The sequence below is a fragment of the Mustela nivalis genome (genome assembly GCF_964662115.1).
Source record: "Mustela nivalis genome assembly, chromosome: 10".
Taxonomy (NCBI): domain Eukaryota; kingdom Metazoa; phylum Chordata; class Mammalia; order Carnivora; family Mustelidae; genus Mustela; species Mustela nivalis.
Window position 1 is genome coordinate 52975606 of NC_139029.1, and position 20561 is coordinate 52996166.

At 32.8% G+C, this 20561-nt stretch overlaps 1 protein-coding gene across 1 annotated transcript in view; it reads right to left on the reverse strand.

Moving 5' to 3' along the window:
* Positions 1-20561, reverse strand: part of DNAI4 (dynein axonemal intermediate chain 4) — a gene marked incomplete at its 5' end in the record, with an annotated part of 81996 nt that overhangs the window by 44985 nt on the left and 16450 nt on the right. The window contains 4 exon segments of the mRNA XM_082686390.1: positions 11261-11400; positions 14124-14280; positions 15850-15962; positions 17274-17458. Coding sequence (XP_082542516.1) covers positions 11261-11400; positions 14124-14280; positions 15850-15962; positions 17274-17458 — 595 coding nt within the window.

The following is a 20561-nucleotide window of genomic DNA, read 5'->3' on the forward strand; positions in this document are numbered from 1 at the left end:
AATCTTGCCTCTGGGTATTTATCTGAAGAAAACAAAAACACTAACTCAGAAAGATACCTGTACCCCCATGTTCATTGCAGTATTAATTATATAGCCAATATATGAAAGCAACTTAAATGACCCTTGATAGAGAAACAGATAAATAAAATGTCACACGCACACACACACACACACACACACGCACACACACTGAAATATTATTCAGTCATAAAAAGAACGAAATCTTGCCACTTGCAACAACAGGGCCTTGAAAGCATTATGCTAACTGAAATAATTCAAACCAAAAAAAAAAAAAAACAAACAAATATAGTATGATCTCACTTATATGTGGAATCTAAAAACACAAGCAAAAAAAAAAAAAAAAAGCAAGAAAAATCCCAAGTTTATGAATACAGAGAAAAGACTGATGACTGCCAGAGGACAGGGAATGGAGAGTGGGTGAAATGGGTTAAAAATTACAAACTTCCAGTACTAAAATAAATACTCTGTGTTATAAGCCTGAAACTAATATAATGTTACATATCAATTATATCTCAATAAAAAATTAAATTTAACTTAAAAGAATTAGAGCAAGAAATCAGTGAAACAAAACAAGAAGCCAATAGGGAAAATCAATGAAACCCCAAACTGGTTATTTGAAAAGATCAATAAAATCAATAAACCTCTATGCTGGAATTTAGCTGGAATTTATGCTATTTAGACTTTCTTTTAATAAAAAAGCTATTTTTAAATTTAAAAATAGCATAAATGAAAGAGGAGACATTACTACAGATCCCATGGACGTTAGAAGGATAACAAAGGAATACTGTGAAAATTATACGCTCACAAATTTAATATCCTTGATGAAATTCAGGATTAATTCCTTGAAAGGCACAATCTGCCAAAACTTACACAAGAAGAAATAGACAATCTGAATAAACCTATATCAATTAAAGAAATGAATTTTAAAAAAGAAATGGAATCAATAATAAATTCCCAAAAGAGAAAACACCAGGCTCAGATGGATTCACTGCTAAATTCTATCAGTAATTTAAGGAAAACCTTATACCAAATTTCTATAGTTTCTGTCAGAGGATAGAAACAGAGGGAATACTTTCTAGCCCACTCTTTGAGGCCAACATTGAATACCCAAAAGCAGATAAAAACATTACCAAAGGAAAAAAAAGGCAGACAGATAACTCTTAAAGAACATATATGCAAAATCTTTAATAAAATATTAGAAATCAAATCCAACAATGTGTAAAAAGAATCAAACGCCAAGTGAAATTTATCCCAGGTATGCACAACTAGTTCAACACTCAAAAATTAAGTAATGCAATCTATCACAGCAATAGTCTAGAGAAGAAATATATATGACCATATCAATAAATTCAGAAAAATGCATTTGACAAAATCTAATACTCATTCATGATAAAAACAGTCAGTAAACTAGGAATAGAAGGGAACTTCTATTTGATCAAAACATCTACAAAAAAGCTACAGCTAACATACTTAATGATGAGAAACTAGAAGCCTTCTCACTAAGATCAGGAATCAGGCAAGGATATCCCCTCTCATCATGCCTTCTCAACATCATATTGGAAGTCCAAGTTAATGCAATAAGACAAGAAAAGGACATAACATACAGATTGAGAAGGGAGAAATAAAACTGTCTTTGTTTACAGATGACATGTTAATGTATATAGAAAATCTGAAAGAATGGACAAAAACTCCTAGAATTAACAAGCGATTAAAGAAAGGCTCAGGACACCAGAGAAATACATAAAAGCCAATAAAAATTCCTTTCCTAAATGTTGGCAATGAACAAATGGAATTTGAAATTCAAAACAATACAATTTACATTTGTGCCCCAGAAATGAAATAGTTAGCTATAAACCTAATAAAATATGTACAAAATCTATACCAGAAAAATCACAAAAACTTTAATGTACAAAATCATTCATGTAATGGAGAGACATTCTATGCTCATGTTTAGGAAGACTCAATATTGTCAAAATATTAGGTATTCCCAAATTGATCTACAGATCAATGCAAGCTCAATTAAAATCCAGCAAGTTATATGGAGAATATAAACACACTGATTCTAAGTTAATATGGAGAGACAAAAGACTCAGAAGAGCCAATAAATATTGAAGAGGAACAAAGTCGGAGGACTAACACTACTGAATTGGAAGACTTACTATAATGCTACAACAATCAAGATAATGTGATATTGGTGAACAAATAGACAAATAGTTCAATGGAATATAATAAAGGCCAGAAATAGACCCACATAGATATAGTCAATTGATATTTGACAAAGCAGTAAATACAATGGTGCTGGAACCAACCATCAAGTGGTGCTGGAACAACAGGACATCAACATGCAAAAAATGAATCTAGACACAGATCTTATATCCCTCACAAAAATTAACTCAAAGTTGAATATAGATCTAAAGGTAAAATGTGAAACTGTGAAACTATGAAAATCCTAGGGGATAACATAGAAGAATATCTAGATGATCCTGGGTATAAGGATGACTTTTTTTTTCCCATTTATCCAGAAATTTTATTCATTATGCCAATTAAGCAAACTAAACCTGAGAATTATTTATAATGAAAATAAAAAAAAAAAGCAAAACTAACATTATGTCCAAGTTAAAAAGTCTTCGGAAATCACAGATGAAATATTTAGAATAGGTTTCAACATTTTCACACAAATTCTTTTCATGAAAATGTAATTGAAATGGAGCATTGTAAACCCTGAAAATTCTATCATCTATTTCTTCATTTGCAGTGTTGCTCCTCTTTGAAATCATGAACATTTGGAACACCACCACAGATTTCATTCCCCTAGGACTCATTAACCACACAGGAGCCCACCTATTTCTTTTTTAGATACAAGATGAAAGGTATGATTGCTAAGCAAAAACTGATAAGCTAAACTTCATAAAAATTAAAAATGCTTGTTCTGTGAAAGGCAATGTCAAGAGAATAACAAGACCAGCCACATACTAGAAGAAAACATTTGCTAACACTACATCTGATAAAGTACTGTTGTCCAAAATATACATGTATTTCTTAAAACTTAACCACAGGGGCACCTGGGTGGTTCAATCATTAAGTGGCTGCCTTGGGCTCAGATCATGATCCCAGGGTCCTGGGATTGAGCCCCACCTCAGGCTCCCTGCTCAGTGGGAAGCCTACTTCTCCCTCTCCCATTCCCCCTGCTTGTGTTCCCTCTCTCACTGTGTCTCTCTCTGTCAAATAAATAAATAAAATCTTAAAAAAAAAAAAACTCAACAAAAATAAAAAATAACCTAATTTAAAATGGGCCAGAGAGCTTAACAGATACTTCACCAAAGATATACAGATGGCAAATACTATATGAAAATATACTCCACATCATATGTCATCAAGGAAATACAAATTAGAACAACAATGGGATGCCACCACACACTTATTAGAACCGCCAAAATCTGGGACACTGACAACACAAAATGTTGGCGAGAACATGGAACACCAGGAACCCTCCATTATTCCTGACAGAAATGCCAAATGGTACAACCACTTTGGAAGAAACTGGCTGTTCCTTACAAAACTAAAAAACATTACCATACGATTCAGCAATATATTCCTTGGTATTTACCCAAAGAAACTGAAAGCTTATTATGTCTACACAAAAACCTGCCATAGATGTTTATATCACCATTATTGATAAGGGCAAAAACTTAGAAGCAATCAAGATACATTTCAGTGTGTGAATAGATTCAATTTTGTCTCTCCAGAGAGAAACTTCTGACATCTTTTAGAGTATAAGAGAGGACTTTTGCTCAAAGCATGTATCTGTATTTGATTCCTTTTTGTGACTGAATAACATTTCATTGAATGTATTTTACACATTAGGTTTATCCATTCATCCACTGATGGATATCTTGGTTGTTTCTACTTTTCGATTATGATAAATACTGCTGTCATGAATATGTGTGTACCTGTATTTGATTACCTGTTTTCAATTCTCTGGCGGGGACATATATATCTCTCTTGGGGGGGATATATTTCAGTTCTCTGGAGACCTATGTATATTTATATACTTTTATATATTTATATAAATATATAGAAATATATTTTATATATTTATTTCAATTATCTGGAGATATATATATATATAAATATATATAAAATAGGTGTGCAATGACATCATATGTATATATTTGCGGGGGGTATATAATAATTCTATTTAATTCCATGAGGAACCACCAAACTGGTTTTCTTGGAGCCTGCACCATTTTGCATTCCCACTGGCTATGTATGATGGTTCCAATATCTCAACATCCTTGTTAACACCTTATTTTCCATTTTTAATCATAGTCATCTTAATGGGTAAGAAAAGGTAACTTGTGGTTTTGACTTGAATTTCTGTAATGATTAATTGAACATTTTCATGTGTTTAATGATTAATTGAACATTTTCATGTGTTTGTTGGTAATATGTATATCTTATTTAAAGAAATGTTTATTTAAGTCCAATGCCCATTTTTAATTAAATTTACTTAATTTTTAATTGGGTTGCTTATCTCTTTGTTCTTAGATTATAAGTATTCCTTATATAGTCTGGATACTGGAACTTTATGAGAGATAGGATTTGCAAATATTTCCTCCCATTATGTAGGTTGTACTTTCACTTTTTGAATAATCTTTTTTATGTACAAAGGTTTTCTGATGAAGGCCAATTTATCCATTTTTCCTTTGTTCTTTTGGCTGTTAGTGTGATATCTTATCAATGGACAAGAACAAACCCATCCTAAAAGCAAAGGGCAAAAATATTTACCTCAGTGTTTTCTTTTAAGAGTTTTTTCATTTTAGCTCTTATATTTAAATCACTGTTCCATATTGAGTTAAGTTTTGTAGATGGTATGAAGTGCAACTTTATTATTTTCATGTGGCTATCCAGTTGTCCCAATGCCTTTGTTGAAAAGATTATTTTTCTTCCATTTAATGGTCTTGGCACAAAAAAAATCAGCTGACCATATATGTGCGAGTTTATTTCTGGGCTCTCTATTCTATTCTTCTGGTCTATGTACTTGTTTTTATGCTAGTACAACCCTATTTTGATCACTGTAACTTTATAGCAAGTTTTCAAAACAGGAAGTGTGGAAAGAACTTTGTTCTTTTTCAAGATTGTTTTGGCTATTTGGAGGATCCTTTGATATCCATAGAATGATTTATTTTTCTATTTCTGTAAAACATCTTTGGGGGTTTTGATATGTATTATGTTGCATCTGCAGATTGGTTTGAGGATTCACATCGTAACATTATATTGTTCAAACCATAAACACAGGATATCTTCACTTATTTAGGACTACTTTAATTTCTTCGCAATGTTTTGTAGTTAACAGTACACAAGTCTTTCTCCTTTTTGGTTAGAATTATTCCTAGGTATTTTATTATTCTAGATGCTATTGTAAGTGCAATTATTTTTGCCTTTTTGAATTGTTCATTGATAGTGTATAGAAATACAACTGAATTTTGTGTGTTGATTTTGTATTCTGAAACTTACTGAACTTATTACTATATATATATTTTAATTAATTTATTATATGTTTATTACTATATATTATATATATATATATACTAAAATTATTTATTAGCTCTAATAGTTTTTGCATGAATTCTTTAGGATTTTGTATACTTAAGATCATGTCATCTGTGAGTAAAGGTATTTTTATTTGTTCCTTTCCGACTTAATTTAGTCTTTTACTTCTTTTTCTTACCTGATTGTTTACACTAGAACTTCCAGTACAATGTTCAATGGAAGTTGAAAAAGCAGTCTGGATAGAATATATTTTATCTATTTTATCCTTGTCTTGTTCTTGATCTTATGGGGAAAGCTTCCAGTTCTTTAGCATTGAGTATAACACTAGCTGTGGGGTTTTCATAAATGCTATTTATCAGATTGGGAAAATTCTCTTATATTCCTAATTTGTTGAGTATTTTTATCATAAGACTATGTGTATTACATTTGTTGATTTACATATATTGAATTACCTTTGCATTATTGGGATAAATGCACTTAATCATAGCATATAATCCATTTAATGTGGAGCTAATTTAGTGTACTAGTACTATTGAGGATTTTTGCATCCATATTCATAAGGAATAATGGTATTAGTTTTCTTTTCTTATGATGTCTTTGTCTGGCTTTGGTATCAGAGTAATGCTGGCCCTATGATTTGTAAGTGTGCTCTTCCATTTTTTGGAAAATTATTTTTTGAAGGGTTGGTGTTGCTTCTCCTTTAAATGACTGGTAGAATTCACTAGAGACACCATTTGGTCCTGGAATTTTCTTTTCTTTTATTTTTTAAGATTTTATTTATTTATTTGAGAGAGTGAAAGAGACACAAAGAGAGAGCACAAGTGGGGGTAAGGGCAAAGAGAGAGGGACAGCAGACACCCATTCGTGCAGGGAGCCTGATGCAGGGCTCAGTCCCAGGACTCAGAGATCATGACATGAGCCAGAGTCAGTCAGCTGCTTAACTGACTGAGCCACCCAGGCGCTCCTGGGATTTCCTTTGTTAGGAAGGTACTGGTAATCCAGTACCTTTACTTATTATACCTCTGTCCAGATATTATATTTCTTTTTGAGTCAGTTTTCACAAGTTGTGAGTTTCTAGGAATGTGTTCATTTCATTTAGTTATCTAATTTATTGACACATGAATGTTCATTTTTTAATAAATGATTGTATTTCTGTAATGTCAGTAGTTATGTCTCCACTTCCATTTCCCATTTAGTAATTTGAGTCTTCTATTCTTTCTTAGTCAGTCTAACAAAAATTTTGGCAGTTGTGTTGATCGTTTCAAAGTACCAACTTTTAGTTTCACTGATTTTTTTTCTCATTTTGCTTATCTCCACTCTAATTTTTATTATTTCCTTCCTTATGCTGGCTTTTGTAGTTTTATCTTCTTTATTTCATTGCTTAAGGGGTAAAGTTACTAATTTTTTAATTACTTTTTTATTGAAGTAGAATTGATACATAATGCTACATGAGTTTCAAGTGGAGATCTTTTAAAATATATCTACAGCTATAAATATCTCTTTAAATACGACTTCCACTACATCTTAGAAGTATGCTATGTTGTATTTTCATTCTCATTTGTCTCAAAATATTTTCTAGTTTCCCTTGTGCTTTCATCTTTGATCCCCTGGTTGTTTAAGAGTGTGTTGTTTAATATCCAAATATTTTTAAATTTTCCAGTTTTCCTTTTGTTACACATTATGAATATCATTACATTGTGGCAGAAAAGATTTGAATTTTTAAAATTTTATTACCTGTTGTTTTGTGGCCTAACATAATGGTGTATTTTGGAGAGTTTTCCATGTGAACTTGAGAAAAAAATGTGTATTCTGTCATTTGGGGATGGTGTGTTCTGTGCATGTATGTTACGTCTAGGTTATGTTATTATTCAGGTCCTCTTCTTTTAAATTGATAATCTCTCTGGTTTTTCAACCCATTATTGACAGTGGGGTACTGAAGTCTCAACTCTTATTGTAGAACTGTCTATTTCTTCCTTCAATCCTGTCAATTTTTGCTTCATATATTTGGAGGCTCTTTTGTTAAATACATATGTTTATAATTGTTATATCTTCTTTATGGATTGAATCTTTTATCAATATGTAATGTTCTTGGGGCACTTGGGTGGCTCAGTGGGTTAAGCCTCTACCTTTGGCTCAGGTCATGACCTCAGGGTCCTGAGATCGAGTCCCACATCAGGCTCTCTGCTCAGCAGGGAGACTACTTCCCCTACCCCCGTCACCTGCCTCTCTGCCTAGGTGTGATCTTTGTCTGTCAAATAAATAAATAAAATCTTAAATATATGTATATAAGTATATATATTTAAGATTTTATTTATTCTATTTACTTATTATATTTTATTTAAATTATATTTGTATTAAAATTATTAATTATATTATATTTATAATTATTATATAATTACAATATTAATATAATATATAAAATATATAATATATAAGTATATATTATATGTAAATATATAAATCATGTATAAATCTGCTTTTTCATTGGAGAGTTTATCTATTTATTCAAAGTAATGATTGTTCAGGAAGGACTTCTGTCATTTTTGTCTTCTTCATGTCTTATGTCTTTGGTCCTCAATTCTTCCATTACTGTCTTTTGTGTTTACTTGATTTTTTTATAGTGTTCTGCTTTGATTCCTAATTTTCTTTTTTGAAATTTTTAACTTTTTTCCTTGATGATTACTTTAGAGATTACAATCAATTTCTTAAAAATTTAACAATCTATTGTGAATTACTACTACCTTACTTCAGTAGTATACAGGAACTCCTATACAGCTCTATCACACTCACTTTATGTTGATGGCACAAATTATATCTTTATACACTGTGTGCCTATTACTATAGATTTATAATTATTGCTTTATATATTTATTTTAAATTATATTGCAAAAAATAGAGGAGAGACAAACCAAAATTATAATACTGCTTTTGTATTTATCTATGTAGCTACATTTACCAGTGTCCTTTGTTTCTTTATGTATTCAAGTTACTATCTGGTGTCCTTTCATTTCTGCCTTAAGGACTCCCTTTAGTATTTCTCATAAAGCTACTCTATTTGTGCTGAATTGCCTTAGCTTTTGTTATCTGGGGAAATCTTAATTTCTCCTTCATGGGAATATATTTAATCTTAATTATTTTATGTAATTTCTCCATCATTAGAATTATTTGAAGGATATAGAATTCTTGGTTGACACTTTTCTCTTTCATCTCTTTAAGAGATCATCCCAATGATCTCTGGACTCCATGGTTTCTGCTGAGAAATTGGGTGTAATCCTACTGAGGATTCCTTATATGTAATAAGTCCCTTTTTTTTTTTTTTTTTTTTTTTTGCTGCTTTCAAATTCCCTTTTAACGCTTAATTATAAGATCTCTTTGTTTATCGTTTTTGGAGTTTGTTGAGACTCTCAGACATTCAGATTCATGACTTTTATCGAATTTTGGAAGTTTTTGGCCATTATTCCCTCAAATTTTTTTTGTTTCCCTTTATCTTTTTTTTCTTCTACCATTCTGAAATTCCCTTTATGTTTATGTTGGTATGGTTGGAGGGCTCCATAGGTCCTTTGAGCTGTGTTCATTTTTCTTATTCTTCTCTCTTTTTTCTTCTCAGACTATTATTTTTATTGACCTGTCTTTTAAGAATTGCTGATTTTTTTCTTCTGCCTGCTCAAATCTGCTCTTCATAACTCCAGTGAGTTTTTCCATTTCAGTTATTATACTTTTAATCTCTAGAATTTGTTGGTTTCTTTTTATTCCTATTCTTTATTTGTTTGTACATCATTCTGGTTTGCTTTAGCTTTTTGTCCACAGTTTCCTTTAGCCTTATCAGAATATATAATACAATTGATAAAAAGGGTTTTTTTTTTTTTGATAAATGCAATATCTGTATTTCCACAGGGAGTTTCTGTTGATTTCTTATTTAAACAGGCTATGCTTTCTTATTTCTTTCTATCCTTTGTAATTTTTTTTTTTTTTTGAGAACTGAACAGTTTGAATATAATAATGTGACAACTCTGGAAATCAGATTCTTCTTGGTCTTTGGGTTTTGTTTTTGTAGTTTTCTGTGAGTCCTAGTTGTTTGTTTGCTTAGTGGTGTTTCTAAGCTATTTTTATAAAGACTGTATTCTTTGTTATGTATCATCTTAGAAGTGTTTGCTTTTTGGCTTTTGGTCAGCAGGTGTCCTGACAGAGATTTCCTTCAACATCTGAATTTCTATCCCCATCAGAAAAAAAAGGAGAGCAAAGAGAAAAGAAAAAGAGAAACAAAACAAAACAAAACAACAAAGGGGGAAAAAACTCCCAGTCTTTGTAGATTGAGTCTGTGTTAAGGTGTTCCTTTAATGCTTAGCCAGATTGTTTACAACTATGCCTTAGCCTTCATTTCCTGTTTGTACTGAGCCTAGAGATCAGCCAGAGGTGAAAGATTAGGATCTTTTTTCAAGTCTTTTCTGAGCATGCATCCTGCCCTAGGCATGCACAGGACTCTAAATTTCCCTGTATATGCAAGCCTTTTTCAATATCTTAATTTCCTAAAGAAACTCCCTCCCTAGCTTTTTCTCTCAGGGTTTTAGTGTATTTCTTGTTTGACTCCATTGTATTCTCTTGCCTCTAAGAGAGCCGAGCTGTTCATTTGCCTTTCAGTATTTGTGAAGAATGCAGTATGCACAGCTGCTTTACCATCTGAGAGAGTACTGAATTTAAAAATAATAATAATAATAATAATAATAATAATAAGTGCTCTGTGTCAGTCCTTCAGGTAGCTCCCAGACAGGTTGAAACAGAGGAATCAACTCCGTTAAGAATAAAGTCTGCTCTGCTCCTTCTGGAACCAGAGGCCAGGATCTCAAACTGAGACAGCAGACTGCTGTCTTTTAAGACCACCACCACATTTGTAAGGGGAATATGGCAAGAGTGAGTACAGATTCCAAAAGCTTTCCTACTAATTTTAAGTTGCTTTTTTTTTAAATTTAGTACTTGCTTAGAAGTTTGTCTATTTTAATCTTTCAGAAGAACTAGCTTATAGTTTTGCTGAACAACAAAGGCCATTAAAAATTAAAAACTTTCTTTTAATTACTTTTGGCCCTGTTTCACAGGTTGTTGGCTATGCAAGGTTGTTAATTTATAAACATTGAGAGACAGTAAGTGTAATAAAGGACACAGGCTCTAGAACCAGATTGTCAAGGGTATTACTGTGTACTGTAATAGCTGAGTGACTTCAGCAAGTTAGCTAACTTCTCTTTGCTTCTTTCCTCCTCCAAAATGGAAAGTAACAATAGTACCTATCTCATAGGGTTGTGGTGAGAATTAAACCAGTTAATATAAGTGAAAGGCCTAGAATAGCACCTGACATTTTAAATGTTATTAGTTATGGTTGATACTCTGTAATGGTAAGCAGGCAGTTTCTCCAAACATTTCATAAACACTTGAAGAATGTAAAATTCTATAATAGAGTTTCTCTAAAAATCAAAATTGATAATTATGTCATCTAAATCTTTTATATTTGTATTTATTACTCATTATTTGTCAAATTCTAAAAGCTGTAGATTACAGTACCCAGCTATTATTGTGATTTGGCCAAAGTATTTCTATTTTTGCTTTGTATGTTTCAACATTAATTTCTTAATTAACAGACTCAAAGAATGTTCATTAAAATATGGTCATTTATCAAGCAGAATAAAATATAAGTTACCTTTGTCTTCCTTTACGATTTTGTCACATTGAACCTCTTTATTCTTTGGAGCTCCATTAATAGTCTGCATCATCCTTTCAACATATAAGTCATTGCCTAATCTATTTCTACAAAGGGTCTCATAAGTCCTGTTTCTCCGACTATAAAAAACAAAGTATATTTAACTCATTAATAAAAGTTATTATCACAGATCTTTCTTATGTTATCCTTTCTCTTTAAAATTACCTTCTTTAATGTGGATTGCACCAAACATGAAGTGAGAGTTTAAAAAACCCTTTAAGGAAAGACTGCACTAAATCACCTCCAAAGGATTCCATTTACTGTACCTCCCAGCATCCCTACTACTGTCAGTGCCCACCAACAATATGCTAGCACTATCTCCAGATAGGTTTAAGAACGTTGTTGTGAACACTGAAAACTACACATTTCCCTTAAGGTGCCACTTTTGTGTCATCCTGTAGGTTTTCTTTTCATAATTATTTAATTCTGAGTATTTCTTAAATTTCTATTATGTTTTCTTCTTTGATTCATGAGGAATTTAGAAAATGTGCTTTGTAACTTCCAAATGTGTATGTGAATATGTATCTGTGTTTTTATTGAGGTTTATGTTATTAATTTTCAACTTAATTCCATTTGTGGCCAGAGAATTTAGTTTGTATGGTACTATTTCTTTGAAATTTTTGAAACCTTGATTCATGGCCTTCTGCATGGATGATTTTTATAAATATTCCATGGGTGCTTGAAAAGAGTGTATGGTCTCTAATTGTTGAATGAAGAGTTGTGATCATTAAATTATGTTTCTGGTCCAAATTTTCAATATCTATGTGAATTTTTTATCTGGTTGACATAAAGTAATTAAGAGAGGCATGTTTAAATCTCCTACTTTAGTAGGATACTTACCAAGTTTTTAATTTGTGCTTTTCATATATATTGAGGTTATTTTATTAGGCATATTTAAGATTGAAATTATTTTTACCTTCCTGTCATTATGAAGTGAACTTCTTTGCCCCAATAATGCTGTTGGTTTAATTGTTTCTCTGTGGAAGATATGCTTTTTCTTTCTTTTTTTCTTCTGTTTTAAAAATCTTTTAATATTTGATATCTTGGACTATCAGTACAATGCATTGAATCCACTTCATTTTTGTGGATTTTTTTTTTTAATTTATTCCTGTTTCTGTGACATGGTGTCTTTTAAGAGCTTGGGAAAGTCCTTACCCACTCTTTTTAATAGTTCCCCTCCTCCATCCTTCCTATTTTGACATTTTGAAACTAACCAGATGCATGTTAGACCTTTATTCTATTGTTGATGTCTTTATCTTCTCTTTCATACTTTATATCACATTTTTCTCTCCAAGGTTTATTTTGTATAATTTATCCAGATCTATATTTCAATTTATTAAATCTCTGTTCAATTATGCCTTGTTTAAATTTAACATTTACTTTTTAATCTCAACAATTATATAAGTATACCTTATTTTACAGTTATTTTTAGATGTTTTTACAAATATGAGTCATCATTTTGATAGTTTCTTAATGTTAGTATGGTGTAACTTTTTTATTTAAATATTTCACACATATTCTATATTCTGTATCTCATAATATAGCCCTATTAAAATCTCATCCACAGATCTCATGATGTAAATCTAGGGTTTGTTATTGCTTTAATTCTCATTCATAATGGCTTCTTTATTGGTTTAGTGTATTTTTACCAAACTCAAGATGAGGGAATCTTAAAAGTCTAAATGGGATATGATTTCTTCCAGAGAAAATTCATGTTTGCTTAAGATAGTAGCTATGAGACCTAGGATTGCTTGAGATAACTGAAATCCTTTTAAGGGTCGTTGATTAATACAAAAATATCTCTTTCAGTTATCTCAATTTTCCAGGAACCAAAGATTTTAATAGAGTCTAGATCCATGTGCTAATTTTAACATTTGCTTCTAGTATCTCTCCCTCTCTGATTTCAGATAATTTATTTATCCATTTGCTATTCTTTATTTTCCTTTTTTTGGTGTTAAGAGCTTACCCTTATGTCTTAGGAGTTTCAAAGAATGTTATTCAGGATCTACTTGTACTATATTTTGAAGTCCAAAAAAATTCTAGGTCATTTTATATTTGGATAAGAATAATGCCCTAAAAATATTTTAATGATGGATTTTTAGTACTATTAATCATATTCAAAGTATATTTGAATCTAAATAATCTGAATAACAATAATCTATTTTTAGCAGCTAAATTAATTTCAGACAGAGCAGACTTCAGAGCAAGGCAAATCACCAGAGAAAAGAGGGGCGTTACATAATGATAAAAAGGTCAATTCTCCAAAAATGCATAACAATCCTTCATGTGTATGTATTTAACAACAAAATTTCAAAATACACAAGGCAAAAACTAAAGACCTATTTAAATTAATTAATAAGGAGAAATGGAAAATCTGCTCTAATACAGTAAATTCAGTTATTTTCCCATTACATATTTTCCTTCTTAAGTTTTTAATATAAAAATGTCAGTCCTTTCTTTTTAAACTGGACATAATTTATACAAGCATAAAAGAAAAAATCCTTAAAATATATATTGAGACTTGGAAGCTTCTTTTATTTCTTTTATTATTTGATTTAGTAGTTTACCTACTTTTTGAAGAATAAGGTAAAGCTATGGGTTCTTCCTCCAGAAAAGAAGTACATACAACATAAATACTTTACATATCACTTCATAGGGCAAATAAATAACTTTATATATAATTTCACCAAGCACATATGACACCACTATTTATCCAGGAATCCCCCAAAACAGAAACAAGGATAAGAACCTCTGACTTAGCATTTAAATTACAGAAACAAATAGACAATTGAGCCATACGTACGTGACCTTCGCAGCTTCTTCAGATTCCACAGAAACCATGACTGTTGGTAGGTTAAAAAACCTCAGTGTTTCTGTCTCTGTGAGTATTATCTCTATAGTCTTCTGTAGGTCTTCTTTTGTTACAATTTTTTCAGGTGTTGCCCTCACAACTCGTAAATCTAAAATACATGACTTAATAAAAAATCATTTACTAATTGCTATTTAAAATTTTCATTTTACCAAAGTATCATGATGGATCATGCATTGGAGGTGGCTTTATGTGGTCAAAGAACAGACCATGTTGTGGGATGTATTCAATCCCTCTGATGCTGGGAGAGATTGTAATAATAATCATATCCTCCTGTCTCCCTCTGAGAGGATGATCTTCCCTGCTGCTGCTGACACTGCGGATTGCCCAAGTTTTCATTGCTAAGGCTTTCTTCCTTCCCTTGCTCTTTCCATGAAGAAAATCACGTGTTTAGCTTTCTTAGCCTCTCTTGAAGCTAGAGGTGACCATGTGACAGAGCTCTGACCAATGAGAGAACAGTGGAAATATATAGCAAAGAAGGCGGCTCCTGGGGAAACTTTTACTTTCCTGATAAATAAGGGTGACATGACTGAAGCTACCGCCTTTCTCCCTCTTTCTGCCTCTAATGTGGATATAATACCCACAGCTGGGGCAGATATTTTGAGACCATGGAGCAAAAAGCAAGAAGCAAGAAGTGAAAAGAAAAGTTTTAAGGAAAGAGAATTAGCAGAGCGGCCAATCAAGAGTCTGACAGTCAAGACACAAAATCAAATTCAAAAGTATTGACCTTTCAAGTTCTTTTTTTTTTTAATTTTTTATTTTTTATAAACATATATTTTTATCCCCAGGGGTACAGGTCTGTGAATCACCATGTTTACACACTTCACAGCACTCACCAAAGCACATACCCTCCCCAATGTCCATAATCCCACCCCCTTCTCCCAAACCCCCTCCCCCCAGCAACCCTCAGTTTGTTTTGTGAGATTAAGAGTCACTTATGGTTTGTTTAATGTGAGAAAAATAGGTGGTAGTTTAAGCTAACGTAGTTGGGTATTCTCTTACTTGTTGTCAGAGCATTGTAATTACATATCTTAACACCAAAGACTCTCAAGCACTTTCCCAACCTTATGAATACTTTCATCAACCCTTCATTATCATCTCAGAGGAAGAGACACCTTACTGCACTCCAAGGCAAATGTTCCTTAGGTAGGTACCTATTTCTTCCAGCACTTTGGATCAGGCATCATTTTGTCATTCTTATATCTTTGTTTTCATAACCGTTTATCTCATGTTTTATGCTCTGCCTGGAAGGAGCCACTCCGATTTGTTCTCCTGACAAATTACCAATCACCTTTAAGAACCCAATTCAAAAGTCTATAATGTTCTCTATGAATTCTTTTTCTTTCCCCACCTTCAAGATGTTAATCTTCACGTTCAAAGCGCTCCCATTACATTGGCATATGTCCTATTACGACACTGATCACAATGTATCAGAAGGACTTGCCTCCTGAGTTCAAAGCACTCCTAAGGCTGGGTGGTGCCAGAGAGTCACCCTGGGAACTTGAATGCTACCTTGGTAATTCTCATGTAGCTACTCCTCAGTCCAGCCTTTGGAAATCATTATCATAGTTCTTTTGTCTCAAGTACCTGACAAATCATAAGCATATTTGCTAAGGAAATAATGGGCTGTTACTGAAATAAATGACATTATTTTCATTACCTGTAAAACTAGTAAGTTTTTCCCGTCTGTAGGATGGTTCTTCGAGGTCTTCTGCTATTGAGTCAGTAGTAGATACACTTGATTTAGAAACTGTGCTACTTCCTAAAACTGACCTTTAATAATGAAAAACATTACTCATTTATTTAGGTGTTCTTATGGGTAATTAAATATATAAATAAAAAACATTACCATAGTGAGAAATCAAATATAATATAATCATATAAGAAACACTGATAAAAAGAGACTACTTATTGAAAGAGTTGGTTTGTAGTGCTCCTTAAGTAAAAGGTCATTATAAATATATTTTAGAGAGAAAACATGTCAAACCTATGTCTAAAGTCCTTTGATGGATTCCCAATATATTTAGAATAAAAAGTTAAAATATAGTCTACCTATCCAGTCTCTCCATCTTCATTATCACTCTTCCCCTGCCCTACTTTTTCTCAATCTTGTGGTGCTCTCTTATTTTAGAGTCTCAGCCTGGAACCTCCTTCCATTTTTCACCAATTTTCTGCTCATCATTCAAATCCCATATTAAATGTGATTTTTTCAATTTTATAAAGATCCTCTCAAGATTTAATTAAAAGAAAATCTATATACTGGTTGGGAAATCAACAAACTAAAGAATACAAAGATAATTTCCTTGAACAATGAACTTAATATTACTTCATGATCCTTTTCTATTTATAAGTTCAACTGTCCTCCAAAAGGATAGGTTCAGTTTACAGAAATATTATTTGTTTTGTGGAGCACTCCTATGACTACTTTGTGCAAATTTGGAGGCAGAATCTCAAACAGCATATTTTCTCTTAAATTTTGTGCTTAGTTAACATCTGGAACTTTTAACTTGTCAGATTGAAAATTACACATTCAAATATTTCCCCATAATCTTTAGATTATTTTAGGACATCATGTTTTATTACTGCGAAGACTCTGAACTTCTTCACTGTAAGCATTCGAAAAATTTCAGTAATGTGTCTACACAATACATGCATAACATTTCATTTAAAAAAATTATGAAACAGAAGAGAAATCAAACCCTAGGAGAAGAGGGATTTGCAGGGAAGAATGGAGTTGGGGGCCACAGAAAAGGAAAGCTACTTCTTCCCATCAATTGCAATAGAGAAGAAATTGAAGAAGTATGTCTGTGGGTATGTGATGCTAGCCCCACCTTTTGGTTCCTCAGGAAATCTTGAGTAAAATCTACATATATTGCTCACAAAGGTTTTGGTGTATCAGGGAACTCTTAAGTTATGCAAAGCTCTACATCTAAGTAAAACATGAGGGGAACACCAAGATGGCATACTAATGTAGAGTGGAGTTAGGAGTCTGAAGACAACTAACTTCTAAGTTACATATATGCAACTGAAATAAAAAGACAGTAGATATGATATAAAAAAGAACAATAAAATAGTATACTCTACCTTGTAAACTGCCCTAACATACTAGGATTTATTGTATTCTGATACAGGCTATAGGAGGATATATATTCTGATCCATATGATCCTTCTTGTGATGTAAATAGTTTATTTGGCTTTGCTGTTCCCATATGTGGGTCTTGTTGGTAAAGAGGTCGGGGAGTAACATCAACTCCAAGTGCATTAATTACCTGTGGAAAGTGGTTATTTAAAATGAAATAAGTTAAAAAAGGGGGGGGGGAATGTTTCTGAATAATGAGCCCTAGAAAATTATATTAGTTGTAACATTTCTTTCGTTTCTGATTTTATTTATTTTAACCTAATTTTATTTGAATTCCCTCTTCTTTTTTTCTGGTGAATATAGTTAAAGATTTGTCAATTTTGTTTATCTTTTCAAAGAACCAGCTTTTAGTTTTACTGGTCTTCTCTATTATCTTTTCTGTCCCTATTTCATTTGTTTCTGTTCTATTCTGTTATTTCTTTCCTTCCACTAACTTTGGGCTTCATTTGTTCTTTTTCTAGTCCTTTGAGGTACAAAATTAAGTTGTCTGAGACTCTTTGTTTCTTGAGGTAGGTATTTATCTCTAAGAACTTCCCCTTTAGAATTATTTTTGCTGCATCCCACAAATTTTGATATATTTCTTTTCTTTTTTAAAATTTAATTTATTTTTTAAATTTCTTTTCAGTGTTTCAGAATTCATTGTTTATGGACCACACCCTGTGCTCCATGCAATACATTCCTTCCATAATACCCACCGCCAGGCTCACCCAACCCCCACCCCCCTCCCCTCCAAAACCCTCAGATTGTTTTTCAGAGTCCACAGTCTCTCATGATTCATCTCCCCCTCCAATTTCCTCCAACTCCCTTCTCCTCTCCATCTCCCCATATCCTCTGTGTTATTCCTTATGCTCCACAAATAAGAGAAACCATATAATTCTGTCTCAAGGTATTTTTTTCTCTTTTGATTTCTTCTTTGACCAATTCGTTACTCAGAAGCGTATTGTTTAATCGCCACATTATTTTTGAGCTTTCCAGTTTTCTTTGTGTTATTAATGTCTAGTTCCCCAACCTTGTGGCTGGAAAAGATGCTTGATATGGTTTCAATTCTCTTCAATTAATTAAGACACATTTTGTGGCCTAACATACGCGCTATCCTGGAAAATGTTTCATGTGTATTTGAGAAGAATCTGTATTCTGTTGCTTTTGGTTGGTATCACCCTTTCTGAGCCTCTATTCATTTTCTTCGTTCTTTTTTTCCACTATGTTTTTGGCGTGTGTAATCTCTATAGATCTATTCTCAAGTTGGCTAATTCTTCCTTCTGTCAGTTAAAATCTATTATTTAGCTTCGCCAGTGAATGTTTAAAGTTTTGATTACTGTGCTTTTCAATTCCAGAATTTCCATTTGGTTCTTTTTTATAATTTTTTTTGGAGCAACCCAGAAACTGCATTTTAATTTTAATTGAGATATAACTGACACATAAGATTGTATCCATTTTAGGTGTACAACATAATGATTTGACATATGTGTATATTACAAAATGATTACAATAGTAAGTTTATATAAAATTCATCACCTCAGGGGCACCTGGGTGGCTCAGTCAGTTAAACATCCAACTCTTGGTTTTGGCTCATGTCATGATCTCATGGGTTATGAGACTGAGCCCCATATGGGGCTCCATGCCCAGCTGGGAGTCTACTTGGGGAGTTTCTCTCTTTGCCCCTCTCCCACTCACTTGCTCTCTCTCTAAAATAAATAACAAATCTTTAACCAAAATAAATTAAAATCCATCACCTCACATAGTTAAAATTATTTTTTGTTACGATGAGAATTTTTTTTTTTTAGGATTTTATTCATTTGTTTTAGAGACAGAGAGCATTCGGGCAGGGGCAAAGGGAGAAAAGAATCCTAAGCAGACTCTCTACTGAGTGGGGAGCCTGATGTGCGCCTGATCCCAGGACCTTGAGACCAAGATCTGAGCCAAAACCAAGAGTCGGAAGCCCAAACAACTGTGCTACCCAGGCGACCCATGATGAGAACTTTTAAAATCAATTTTCTCAGGAACTTTCAAATATACAATGTAGTATTTTTTTCAAGTTTTTATTTAAATTCTAGTTAGTTAACATACATTGTAACATTAGCTTCAGGTGTACAGTATAGTGATTCAGCACTTCGAAGTAATACCTGGTGCTCATTTACCAGTACACTACTTAATCCCTGTTACCTATTTAACCTATCACCCCACTGATCTCTCCCTGGTAACCATCAGTTTGTTCTCTATAGTTCAGAGTCTGTTTCTTGGGTGGTCTCTCTCTTTTCTTCCCCCTCATTTATTCATTTATTTTGTTTCTTAAATTCCACATATGAGTGTAATCATATGGTATTTGTCTTTCACTGACTAACTTATTTCACTTAGCATATTACTCTGTAGCTCTATCCATGCTGTTGCAAATGGCTAGATCTCACTATTCTTATGGCTGAGTAATACTCCATTGTATACATATATACACCACATCTTCTTTATCCATTCTTCAGTCAATGGACACTTAGGCTGTCTCCATAATTTAGCTATTGTAGGTAATGCTGCTATAAATGCTGGGATGCATGTATCTCTTCTAATTGGTATTTTTCTATTCTTTGGGTAAATACCTAGTAGTGCAATTACTGGATTATAGAGTAGGTCTATTTTTAACCTTTTGAGGAAGGTCCATATTGTTTTCCAGAGTTGTTGCACCAGTTTGCATTTCTAACAGCACAAGAGGGTTCCCCTTTCTCCACATACTTGCCAACAATAGTTGTTCCTTATATTGTTGATTTTAGCCATTCTGACAGGGTGAGGTAATATCTCATTGTAGCTTGATTTGCATTTCCCTGATGATCAGTGATGTTGAGCCTCTTTATTGATGTTTTCTGAATTGAGTGTGACAGTTATCATACATCTTTTTACTTCTTTAATTATGGTCTCTTTAGTTCTATGCTGGGAAATAAACTGAGGGATTTAGAAGGGAGGAGGGTGGGGGGATGGGTAAGCTTGGTGATGGGTATTAAGGAGGGCAGGGATTGTATGGAGCACTGGATGTTATATGCAAACAATAAATCGTGGAACACTACATCAAAAACTAATGATGTACTGTAACGGTGACTAACATAACACAATTAAAAGGGGGGGGCAGAGGGGAGGGAGAGGGATAAATAGTCTGAGCTAAGCATGGAGCCAGACTTGGCGCTCTACCCCTGGACCCTGAGATCGTGACTTGAGCCAAAACTAAGAGTTGGATACTTAACCAACTGAGC